General features: G+C 47.7%; 1 protein-coding gene across 5 annotated transcripts in view; it reads right to left on the bottom strand.

Moving 5' to 3' along the window:
• Positions 1-10094, bottom strand: part of CCDC85A (coiled-coil domain containing 85A) — a 70051-nt gene extending 59957 nt beyond the window's left edge. For 4 of the 5 annotated variants that reach the window (XM_064709731.1, XM_064709735.1, XM_064709732.1 and 1 more), the window contains exons 1-2: positions 9297-10094; positions 5910-6825 (exon numbers count right to left, since the gene is read on the bottom strand). In XM_064709731.1, coding sequence (XP_064565801.1) covers positions 5910-6825; positions 9297-9515 — 1135 coding nt within the window. In that variant the 5' untranslated portion in view covers positions 9516-10094. The remainder of the gene's footprint in view (positions 1-5909; positions 6826-9296) is intronic. The other variant, XM_064709730.1, reaches the window with a different exon arrangement.
• Positions 10095-13211: the final 3117 nt, after the last annotated feature.

The following is a 13211-nucleotide window of genomic DNA, read 5'->3' as shown; positions in this document are numbered from 1 at the left end:
GGTCCTGAGCTCAGGTTAAGGGCACTCTCTCTATGCAAGGACTCAGACAAGGCTTTAATGAAAGGATTTGCCATTCTGGCACTAAAAAAAATAAAATAACACCCAGATGTGCCCACTTATTTCAGGCAGACAACGCCAACAGCCGTGCAAGCTCTCTGAGGTAAAGGCAAGTGGCTCACACCTTGACCCAATCGCCATGAAAAATAAATAAGCTTCTCTGCTGTTTCCTGTACACAGCAAAACAAACTCCCACTCACCACTCAGAAAGTACATTGTTTCTCAGAAACGCCCAACGAAATAAAGAAAACAGAAGATGAACATGCCAGCTCCATGTCAGGTGTACCAGCACCACAGCCAGGGGGTGGGAGCAGGGCTGGCTCGCACAGTGGGGACACGCTCGGTCCCGGCGCTGGGATGGATCAGCCGCCCGTCCCTCCCGGGGCCAGGGACATTCCAGGGACACTCCAGACACGGGATGGCCACACGTGCCCAGTCACGGAGCCAGCGCGGATCCTCCCCTTCTCCCGCTCGGCAGAGACGGGCACAGCTCCGGGGCTGGGCTGTGGGAGCCACGGGAGCAGCGCCCAAATCCCGGGCGGCACCGACTAACAGGGACCCCGCTCCCAGAGAGACCAGGTACGCTGGACATGGCTCAAAGGGAATGCCTCTGTTCCATCCAAGAACGGCTGAATTAGCATTAAGTCCTCAGTGCAAAACAGAGCCTCCTGGGGGAAAGGAGAAGCCAATAAAACTTGGAAGCAGTGATTTCCCAGAAGGTGCTGGGGTGTTCTCAGTCCCCCTGCACATCCCATTGCAGCAAGCCCTGCCCCCAGCACCTCGGATCAGCCTCTGAGCTGGGCAGGAGTCAGTGCTGAACATCCAGACAACCTGTGGAACCAGGCTGTAGCCATGAGATTTCCTGAAAAATCCTTTCCTTGGGATTTTCCTCGTGAGAAGCTGAGAGGCCTCAGGAACAAAATGTAAACATTGATTATCTGCTGCTGTGGAATGCAACAGGTGGGTCTGTGATTGGTCTCGTGTGGTTGTTTCTAATTAATGGCCAATCACAGTCAGCTGGCTCAGACAGAGTCCGAGACACAAGCTTTTGTTATCATTCTTCTTCCTTTTCTATTCTTAGCTGGCCATCTGATGAAATCCTTTCTTCTATTCTTTTATATAATTTAATATAATAGATATCATAAAATAATAAATCAAGCCTTCTGAAACACAGAGTCAGATCCTGGTCTCTTCCCTCATGCTCAGACCCCTGTAAACACCACCACACCAGGCCACTCTCCATAAGGAGAGGCTCAATCTGCCACTGACACAGCCAGAGTTTGCTGCAAGGATGATCCACTGCACACTAAAACATTCACATCTAAAGGAGTTATGTCAGCGAAGTTAAGGACATGGAATTGTAAACCTCTCCCCAAAGTCCTACAATGTGGCTTTCTAGCAGGTTCATTGTTTTCATACTACAAAACACATTTCCAACATGATAAATCACTCCCCAAAAAAATGAGTTGGGTAATGAATGCAGTGTGCTGTAGTCACATCCATATTCACAACTCCTGCCCCAGTTCTCTTACAGTGTGTAACAGCCAGAACCAATTTACAAGTCTGACATCAAACCTACAGAGCTCAATTGAAAGACTCTGATTGACAAAGCCTCAGAGCTCTACACTTCTAAATTAAATACCCAAAATAAACATGACATCACAAGAAAAAAAAAAATTCTACTGATCCTGGTGGCCTTTGGTTTCACTCTGAAAGGTGAGCAATGCTGCCCCAGGCTCCAGCTGCACAGTGCTGGGTGCCACCAGGACAGCTCAAATCACAGCCAGAGTGTGTGCAGTGCCATTGATGACAGGCAGATTATTTGCATTCCAACTTGAAGAAACATGAAGTGTAAGAAAACACACATGGAAACATGACATCATGCCACTCTTGAGCCAGCCAAGGGGAGCTGTTTGCACAGAGAGGGTATCAGTTAACTCAGCAACATTGTTAGGAGTTTTTTTCCCCTCTGGAGCAACACTGCAGTTTCCTCTTTTTACTCAGTGCAGTGTTTTCTAATTTAATTTTCCTTCTCACAAATGCATTTATAAGAGAAAGTGTCCAAAATTTATGCTGAGTCTCTGTTTAGCCTGCAAACACCTTTGCTCAAGGAGAGGTGAAGCTGCATTTGTTCTGTAAGAGCCCTCACACCTCCAGCAGTACAGGAGGTGTTAGTCAGCACTTTGACTTCTCTTCATTAATAACCTCAGCAGGAAGCAAGAAGCACACATGAAAGCCTTTGGATACCTTCCTTTCACACAAAAGTCAAAGCTCAGAGTAAAACAAAGGACTTCTTAAAATAGAAAGTTGAAAATAAATCACTTAGATGAAAAAACCAACACTCAGACTGCAAATGCTGAAAGCAGATCAATTTATAGAGGCACTCACACCCAGATATCTGTGTCAGAGCTAAACTGTCAAGTGTTCTTCTAGGGTCTATTAATGCTCTCTTCTCAAAATGTTTTTACTGCTGCTATTTTCTCATCTCATTTCAGCAATCTTTCTATCCCAAATACTTCTGTTCTCATTACCCAGAACATTTAGGTGTGATTACTGCAAAAGATTGTTATCATGTTTTATTTGGTTAAAACATCTAGAATTAAATACATGTGTTTTCAATTAACAGGCACCAGGCCACATTTAGCTCTCCCATCCCATTTTCTGTCACTCCAAAGTCTAAGGACACTCATTTCAGGAAAATATGTAGGAGAACCATGAAGCAGAGGGTATTTTTAAAGCCTTATAAATCTTATTAATGAAAGCTGACATGTCATACAAGAAAAAATACCAAGATCAAACCTTTGAGCATAGAAGATGAGAAGAATTATGAAAGGAAATGTTATCACCTCATCCTTTATTCCTCCAGCTGTGCCTGTGAGCGAGAGGCTGAGGTAACTTCCCCCATAGCTTAAAACATGCATGAAGGCCAATGATTAATGCATAAACACACCCTGCAAAGCAGCTCCAGCTGCACCCAGCACGTTGCTGATGGCACTGCAATGTCACACTGCAACCTGCAAACCCTCTGCTCCACCCCAGCTCTGGGGAGGTCACACCCCCTGTGGGATCCACTGATCCCTGTGCTCACAGCACTGCAAATCCAGCTAAGTGGGAGCTGCTGGAAATTCCCATTTCTCCAGGAATAGCCAGGCTGCTCCCAGACATGCTCCCAATTAGGAACAGCAGCTCCAGGTGGAGAGTACAGCACTTTTGGCATGAGGCAAGTACAGCACTTTTGACATGCAGAGGAATAACTTCTCCTCTCAGACTTATTCAGGGCCCAGCTCAGAGCAAGGAAGAAGGGACAGGCTTGTACTGACTCTGGTAAACTCTGACTATGCAGTTAAAATATTTTATTTTACTCCTTTAAATATCAAAACACGTTTGTCTCTGCTGTTTATCACCAGCACTTCACTCTTGCTGCTCACATGACAGCCCACAAGAACTACAATAAGTTTAGAACCTGTGCAAACTCATGACACAGATGTGCAAACATCTGCCAGCTAGAGATCCTCCAAATTTGCAAACAAACTGGATGGCACCAATGTGATATAATACTGTATATACTGTGTGACTTTGGGATCACAATCAAACATTGTCCTTTTGTGCTGCTCAGTTTGGGGCCAGGTTTCCAGGTCATTTCCTAACTCCCACTGTCACAATTTCAGCATTCCTTACAACAAACTCAGGATTTTTATTGCCTACACTCAGCTGGCAGGGTCAGGTACACACAGAACATCCAAATTCACATTTACACATTATTTTCACAATTTATAATGACCAGCACTTCCTCATTAACTGTTCCCCACAACTTTACAGTAGCAGACAAAATCAGAACGCAAAACACCCAGAAGGACTCAGCCTTGCTGTGAAGACCAAGTATTTCCCTGAAGTTTAAAGCCTTTTCTTCACAGCTGAGCTGTCAAGAGTCTTACCAAGTTTGATCAAGGTCAGACAGATGTCAGAATTAAACCTCAAGCTTGCAGCAAATTATATAAATATAAAAGAAGAGAGGTTTGACAACTTTCTGGTGAGAGGAGTTGTCAAACCAAAGAGCACTTCTCTGTAGAAATGCTTCTATAAAGCCCAGGGCAGGCAAAGCTCTGATTAAAGTCAATAAAGATTCTCCCAGAGCAGCAGCTGCCCTGTCCAGCACCTTGTGGCCTGAGTCCAACCTTTTGACAGCTGAAATATGCTGCACAATGGATGCCAGTCAGCTCAGGAGTAAAGTAACAACTGCTTTCACTGCACTGCTAGGATATGGTTCTTAACAAGGCTACTTGGGGCAAAAAATCCCAAAAACAAACAGCCTACAGTGCTGGTAGCAGAAACCCCATATCTTCCTCCCCCTGTGAGTGAGTTTTAAAAATAAATACTTAAAACCTTGGATCACCTTCCTACATAAACTGTGGTGGACTGATGAACTCATGGGTGCAAGAAACAAGTCATTTTTAGAAATCTGGTTCCACACTTTGTGCTACTTACAGGTCAATAGTAAACACAAAAATCTGAATGGAGAAAAATAGAGCATTTAATGGAAGTTGTGTAAGACCCCCTTTTGTATTGCACATCTTCACACATTTGTCACACACTCACCTTTTTAATCCTTTCCAAGCCTTTAAAAAGAGGAGTCTCTACACTTACCATGTTGGGGTTGGTCAGCCCTGTCAAAAACACACATTGCACTGAAACCAATGTGGATTTGTCCCTGCAGAGAGGGGCTAACTGAAGGCATTGTGCAAGTGAATCCCAACAGGTCACTGACCAGTGTGACAAAGGTTGGGGACAGCACCCATCTCACAGCACATCCAACACGTAGCCACTTCCACTGCTGCCAACACAGCTTTCACAGCTGCTCGTGAAATGGAAACACAGGAGCTCCACCCCAGACAATTTGCTGAGGCAAAATCATCACTTTCTGTGCAGAGCTTGATTTTAAATCTAAGCATAAAGGTCTGAGAAAAGGGTTTTCAACCAGGACACTAACTGCCTTCATGAGAACATCCCAAAGCACGTGGAAGAAATAAAAAGTAGCAGGCTATAGGAATTGTGCTAAGTCTAAAATGAGTGATTTCCACAGCAGAGTAGGATGGCTGAACTTTGTAGCTTTCAAAATAACAAGATACTTACATTGTGACTCTCCTAAGACAAATAATTTATTTCCATCAGTCAGGATATACTGCACTTAAAACTAGGCAGGTTCATTGGAAACCTTTCTAAAAGGCAGCAATAACAGCAAAGAAACCCCTTCTTGATCTTCTTAAATTTTTAATTTGTTATGATTAAAAATATGCAAACTCAAGGCTTTGAAAGGAGCTTTCAGATTCATTTCTATTGAGCCTACTCTTATCTGGGGTCTTTTCCAAAGTTTATGGATAAGGAGAAAAGAAGCCTTCAATCAATAAACAGGAAACTTTAAAATCTTTAAAATTACAGACAAAGCAGATTAGGAAGGTGGAAAGAAATTGGAGACACTCACCTCCACTCTGCTGACTCAGATACAAGCAGGACAAGAAACATAATGCAATTCCTCTCTTATGCAAACACAAATGCACCTGGGGACAAACAGTTTACATCTACCAACCACAGAGCAGGGTCAGGGCTGAGATCTTCTCCTTGATACCCCACACCAACACTCAAAATGCATTTTCTCCCTACTTCTTTAATCTGCCCCACACCTGCTGGATGGACAAACTCCAATGAAATCACCTGCTAAAGGAATAATGGTAACACCAGACTCACTGCCTTTCATTTCACACCAAACATCATTCCTGCTGCAGAAATAGCTGCAATAACACCAAAACTACCTTAGCAACTTTCAAAGGGAGCTTTTGCTCCAAGCATTGACCCACCATTCATTCCGTTGTACAAACTCCTGTGGTGAGGGGACAGCTCATCTGTCACTTGTCTCCTGAGGGTCCCTTCTCTGCTGCCTCCGCTGAGGTGTTTGAGGTGCTCTGGGCTCCCTCCATAGTGCTGTTTGAGGTGCTCTGGGCTCGTACCCCTCACCTTGTGCAGGTGCTCTGTACTTCCACTGGGCGTGTGCTTCTGCAGGTGGTCAGGGCTGCCCCCGCTGTGCTTTTGGTGCTCAGGGCTACCCCCAGGCCTCTGCTTTTGAAAGTGTTCAGGGCTACTACTCAAAACGTGCTTTGGGATAGTTTCTGGGCTGCTGCTGCTGTGCTTTTGCGGTTCAGGTACTTTGACAATGGTTTTGTGGTGCTCAGGGCTCGGCCCTTTCAGGTGGTGATCAGGACTGCCAGAACCCCTGGGCTTCTGCAGGTGCTCGGGGCTGATACTCCTGTGCTTCTGATGCTCAGGGCTCCCTTCCCCCCGAGGTTTCTGCAGGTGCTCTGGACTGGTGCTTGGGTGGTGTTTGTGATGGTCTGGGCTGTCAGTGCTGCCCGTGCTGGAGGTGCTGCTGCCATCCCCCACATCTCTGATGTAGGCGCTGGCGGCCGTCAGCTGGCACAGGCTGATCTGGCTGTCGATGGAGCTCCGGCTGCCTGCTCCTCCGCTCTTCTCCTCATCCAGCAACACACACAACTCCTTCAGCTCCAGGTTCTCCTTAACCACTTCTTCCTGCCTCACTTCCAGCTCCTTCAGCTTCTGCAGGTACAGGGCCACCTCCTTGTGCATGACGCTGGCGCTGTACCTGCCCAGGCGCTGCCACTCGCGGGACACCCTCTTGCCCTTCTGCCGGTCGTCGTCCAGGAAGCAGCACAGGTCCCTCAGCTCCTGGTTATCTTCCTGCAGCTTCTGGTTGATGTCCTTGAAAAGAAAGATCATCATGGCAGAGGGGTGTCTAAAGGAATTGATGTTAAACTGTTACTGCAGACTCGTGTTTAAGCACTCCAGTGAGGCAGAAATAATCCCATGTGCAGATCTGGCACGTTGGAACAGCCCCGTGCTTTGAGCAAACAAAGCTGCTGTCCAGCAAAAACTTCCCTCAGCTTGGAGCTAATTTCTAATCTCTGAGACAGCAGAAAAGTTTCAGGTGCTTAATTAATTTTCATGCTAAATACCAGAGTAATTTAGCTCCCAAATTGGGCAAAGATTGTAAGTGCTCTCATGATGATCTCGCTCCCCTGAGAAATATTCACCTGCAAGTTATTGCTAGATAAAAGTGCAAGGTACATCAGAAATTGTAATCTCTCTTAAATAATTAATTATTAACATTTAGACTCCCTAAAGCATAGTCACTTATAAAGACGACCATTTTAGAGAGTTTTTAAAGAGAGGGGTTTGCTGGATTTATTTTCTGATTGGCATAGAAAGCCTTGTCAGTTATGGCTTTAACCAGGACTGCTTCAACCACTCTGAAATGAAATCATCTGCTTAAACAGATTTCTTTTTCACCCCTAACAAAATGAAGTACATAATTCTATGCCCTTCCCTAAGTGAGGAACAGTCTGAAGCAAATGCTCTGAAGTAAAAATGTTCAGGGTACTACTACAGCAGAATAAAAGCATTTCCAGTATTTTATCCTTCTAGCTTGGACTTGTGACCATATTTGTCTTTCTCCCATCATCTACATGTCCATTCCTTATGTATGACATTACAGCCAGAGATTAGCCAAAGTTGTTAAAAAGTCAGTCTTACGGAAACACCATTTCAGTAAAGTTTCCTAAGGAAAGGAAGCTTTTGCAACTCCATCAGATTTAGGTGCATGAATGCTTGTGTTTATCCAATTTTTGCCTCAAATAACCTGGAATTTTAACAATTTCAACCTGTACTTGACAATGGCAAAAAAAAAATCTCAATGAGGCTTTAAGGTGTCCTTAAAAACCTCTCCTAGTGAAACATGCTTGAAATGATCCCACAGTGGAATAAAAAAGTTGTGGAAGTGCACAATTCCTCAGTGAGGAAGCAGGAGACACCCATCCAGTCAGGCATTCTTACTCATGGAGCAGTTATTTCACACAGGACAAAGGAGGGAGATGCCCAGACACCAACACAGGCTCAAAAAAACTCCTTCTCCCAGATTCTTTCTGCAAGTTCCAGCTGAGGCATCTGAACAAAAGGAGGAAGTCAAACAAGACTCAAGGAGTTTTGACTTGAGAGAGGAATTTGTGACTCTGTCCTACCCACCTGAAGTGTGTTTGGTCAGTTATCTGGAAGCTGCAGAAATCCAGATTTAAAATATGAGCTTCAGTTTTACTCAATACCACCATGGGTGGGTCTTTTTTACCCTCAGACACCACCAAAGGGACACACATCCTTTGCAGAACACAAAATCTTGGGAGGCAGGAATTACCTTCCCCCATGGGCTATTTATTTCATGCCATGCCATTATCAAAGACACTTTCTCAATAATTCTGTCATTTAAAGCCATTGTACAAGTGAAGAACTCTCTTCTAATGCACTTTCCTGTAATAATTCAAAATCCCACACTGCATCTCTGTCTCTTCTCTCCTTCCCTCCAAGCTCACCTCACTGAAGGAATTTCCTGAAAATTCTCAAAGCAATGAGCCAGAAAATGCTCTGTAGTTCTCCCCACTCAAAGGTAACTTTCCAGGTCTATAATCCACAAGCAAGGTATTGCTCTGTAAATAGCAACACTTTCTTCCCAGCCCTCAGAAGTGGGAAGGGAGCATTAGGGACTAAGCTCCTCATCCACAAGCGAGTGAAATTAAGAGTGGATAAAGCACTACAGACTTGCTCTGCCTCTGACTGCAGCCTGCAGGAGCACAGAGCTAAGAATGGTTTGATCAGAGATGTGTTATGTTACCAGATGTCTTTTCAGACATTAGGGGTTGGTTCTGACCATCCCAAACCCGAGCCCAAGGGTTTGCCATCCCCTGCCAGGCTGCACTGCATCCTGGAAACGACCAGCTCTCTCCAGCAGCCTCCAGCCTGCCTGACAGACTAAGTCTGTATGAAATAGTGACAGAAAACAGCGTGAGCTACAGAAACCTTATTTCTGTGCACTTCAGGCAGGATCATTTAACCTCACTCTCAACCAAGGAACTCTAACACAAAGCTGACAAGACTTCAGCGTTTTTAGCTACCCAAAAAGTACCGGGGCAGAGCATAAACCAGCCGTGCCCCACAGCCTGCCGAATCGCTGGTGATCCCTTAGCCGGATACTTTGATTATTAAGTGGGATCAGACACTATTCACCCCGCTCCTCATCCACTTTTCTCGGGAGCGGCTCCTCCCAGACCATCCACCTGACGAGATCGCTCCCGGCGGGAGGCACCGCTTAAACTTCACGGCTCCCACCCAGCCCACCCCGCTACCTTCAAGCCGCGGATCTCGCCGAGGTGGAGCTGGAGGCGGCGGTTCACCTCGCGGATGAGGTTGCTGTGGTCCAGCATCGCGCTCATCTTCTCGGCCTCGGCGCGCCGGAGGCTGCGGATCAGCTCCTCCTTGCTCCACTTGAGCAGCTCCTCGTCCGACACCTTGGACAAGTCCTCGGCCGGGGCTGCTCCGCAACTTTCCGCCGCCACTTTGGACATGGTGGCGGCGCGGCAGCCCGGGGCACTCGCGGAGCCTCCCCGCGCTCCCGGGGCCGCCCCGCCGCCGCCGCCGGGGGAAAGGGCGAGCCCGGAGCCCGCGGGGTGCCCCCGGCTCCAGCGCTGGGCCGGGGGGAACGAGGGAGACCTCTTCTGGCCCCAGGCAGCGGATCCTGGAAAAAAGGAGGAAAAGGAGGAGGAAAGGGTGTGGAGGAAGCCGGGCCACAGGCTGGGGAGCAAACTTCCCCCGTCGAGAAGGAAAAAAAAAAATAGAAAAAAGACCGAGACAAAAAGATCCGCGAGACAAGCCCGGCTCTTGCAACAGGTCAGCGCCAGCTGCGTGCGCCCGGTCCCCGCCGCAGCGCCAGGGATGCGCGGTGGCTCTCACGGTACCCGCCGCCCCCGGGCTGCGGGATGCAGGGGAGGATGCCAAGTGCCGATGCTGCGCACCATGGCGGAGGGCAGAGCGGGCCGGGCGGCGGCGCAGCGGGAACGAGCAGCGGGAATGAGCAGCGGGAATGAGCGCAGGGCCGGAGCGGAGCGGGCGCTGCCGGCGCCAGTGGCGGGCGCGGGGCCGCTCGCGGCTTTTCAGCGGGGCGCGCGCCACGTGCGGGCGGGGGCGGCGCGGGCCCCGCGCGGCTCGCGGGCGCCCCCTGCCGGCCGAGCCCCGCCAGCGCGGCCGGGACCATCCCGGGGCGGCCGCCGGGACGGACGGACACACCCGAGGGACGGACACACACACCTGCGGCCGGGACACACCTGAGGCAGCGTCCCGGCTCTCCCAGCCGGTGACCGCCGCGCCCCGGCGAATGGAGGCACAAAGGCAGCCGGCCGCACCTCCAGCAGCGCGGCAGGTCACACGCATTACATCACCGGCAGGCAGCGCCGCCCCGGCTCAGCGCGGCTCGCACCGAGCCTGGGGCAGCTCCTTACTCCAGCTGGGGGTCGCACGTCATAAACTAAACCCCCCACAGGAACTGGGCTTGGGCTGCTCATACACCTTCCCTAAGAATACTCTGCCGCAGTGTAGCAAGAGACTCACATTCCCCAATTCGCTCAGAGATACAAAGACTCTGCATAAATCTGCCTTGCAGATGATTTGAGAATGAAACTTGATAATCCATTCATGCTGCTTACAAAGAAAGATGAGACGGCAGATCTCAGAGGCAGAGGTGGATGAACTGAAACGATTAGATGAGTAATTGGTTGAATCCCTATTTTTCAATCACAAAGTTCCCCCTGAACAACCCTCCTGCGGGCAGAGGAGGCTGCTTCACTTAATGGGCCCTTCCTGCCTCCAGTTCTGCAATTTTAGAATTATGTAGTATTAAAGAAGATTTCTAGCTCTTGAGGGGAAAATTGAAGTAGTTAATGCCAGCTCTGGCAGATCACAGGGTTGTAGCTGGCTCTGCACAGGCAGATGCAGAACCTGTCCCACGTCACTGTCCCAGCCGGCTCCCTTGGCATTCCCTGCCAATGCCAGAGGCCCAGCCCAAGGATTATTTTCTGCTCTTAGTCCTGTTTAAAAGTTGCTGCTTAAATGGTTAAATCAAACATTGTCCCTTTGTCCTTACTGCTAATCCTCTCCCTGAACTGCCAGCTGTACTTGACCACAATAAAAGTTCTCCTGCTCCTGTCCATCCTGGGCTACACTTGGGCTTTTCCCCACTCAAGTCCTCCATGTTTCCCCTCCCAATTGTCATGAAGAGAAGTTCTTTCAGCTGATCCATTTTCCGTGTGCCTCCAGCCTCCCAGGCACATGCCAGACACTCTGGTTCCACAGGAGGGTGGCTCAGCTGCAGGAGGAACCCCAAAGCCCATCCCTGTCCATCACAAGAGCTCCACCCAAGCACAGAGCTTTGCCAGCATGAAATCCCATTTCTTGAGCAGCACCAAGGATTGTGTGAAAATTTTATTTTCTCTGCAAACTCTATCACTCTCTTAAATCCCCTGATTTGTTTTTCCACTGCAAAGAACAAAGCTTGAGATAAAAGCATCTGACCAGCCACAGCAAAAATACAGTAAGAGGCCATGAAAAGGAGCTGTCATCGTTTATGCCCAAATATATTTCATTTTAATGCAACTGAAAAAGAACATCTTGGCAGCACTAAATAAAGGCTTTTCTTCTTCTAATTCAGCAGTGTATGAGTTGAAAGGTCACATGATGTCAGATTTTTAAAAGTTCAAATTAATTTCCATCCATGAAATAAACAGTTAACTGAAAAATGTCCAAGAACTTTTTAATCCAAAAGCTCCAGGGAAGAGTGCCCACTTGCCTCAGTGTTTCCAGTGTTTCTCTGGAGCAGCATTTCACAGCTTTGATCAGGAGGAGCCATGGAAAGCACGGATTTGAGAGGAACAGCTCCAGGGGACACCGTGTTCCCCACAAATACAAAGCACCTCCACAGTTGTCTCTTCAGGAGGCACAGTGTTATTTCACAGGCACCAGGGAGACAGGGGAATTCATGGAGCACGGACACTGGAAGCAGTTCAAACTTCAAAGGCCTGGGACAAATGTAGCTCTAATAATGAAAGCAAAAGTGTATCAAGTGAAACTAATCTGGAACGTTTCTATAAGGAGAGGATCTAATTTCACATTCACTCACACTGGTGTAACAAGATCAAAACCAGAGTGGAAGTGCAACATAATTACTCCCATCTCCTTTAAGTTTAAAATTTTCCGTTTAGACAGCCCACCTCACTGCCCAAACGCCAAGAACTTCCCTACTCCTGGCCTTTACCTCAGGGGTGAGGACCACAAAACAAACACTCTGCTTTTCACATCAAAGCTGCATTTCTGCAATACTGCCCTGAATAATTCTCATTCTCAGCCTGCAATGGAGAGTCTGGGCGAATGGGTTTGGAGACTGCAGTGCTGGGATTGCTGCAGCCCCTGTCCTGTCCATCCCTGGCAGCTCCTGTCCATCCTCCAGCTCCTTCACTCAGGTGCCAAATGCCAGCAGCAGTGTGGATCCACAGCCAATGAAACCTCCATAGCTGGCCATGCTTTGCCAGCTCAGGAACATTTTCACTGCTGTGTCCTGCTCACGCCTGGACATGCAGATATCAAGGAATTGTTGCTGGAAAATTTCTCTGGCATATCCTCAAGGACTTGCTTTCATGGCTGTCTGCAGACCTCCAGTGCTTTGAGTCCCTGACTGCTGGGCAATCTCTAAGGATTATTATAACCAATAATAATTATCTGATGATTTTAAACTCTTGGACATTTCCAATGAGGCCCTAAAGCTGTTCAATAGCTCTCTGCCAAAAATATGTCATAGCCAAGTACTTGCCTAGCAGTCATTTTACACAAAGATGGCTGAACTGTTTTTGTTCAGACCTTCCAAAAATAGTTTTGAGAAGAGTTCAGACTTGAAAAATGTCATTCCCAAATTGGTAGGAAGTGGAGAGAGCTTTAAAAATGAAAAGTTCAAGTAATTTTAGTTACAGTTGCTTCTAGATGTTGTTCCCATCAGTCATGTGTCTGGAGCTGACACCCAACACAGCATCCCCAACATCAGCTGCTCTCCAGCACAGCCTGTCCCTGGGAGAGCTCCACACCTTCCCATCCCTAAGCAAGGAGAGTGTTGAAGTGAGGGAGCGACCTCCTTTGTTGATTTCGCATCTGACTCCGGTTTATTCATCAATCCGGCACTTTTTATAACAGTGTTAATTCACTTCATGCATATTGCAAAATCT

The sequence above is a fragment of the Zonotrichia leucophrys genome, chromosome 3, assembly GCF_028769735.1.
Source record: "Zonotrichia leucophrys gambelii isolate GWCS_2022_RI chromosome 3, RI_Zleu_2.0, whole genome shotgun sequence".
NCBI classification, from domain to species: domain Eukaryota; kingdom Metazoa; phylum Chordata; class Aves; order Passeriformes; family Passerellidae; genus Zonotrichia; species Zonotrichia leucophrys.
This window is presented reverse-complemented; position numbering and strand designations above follow the sequence as displayed.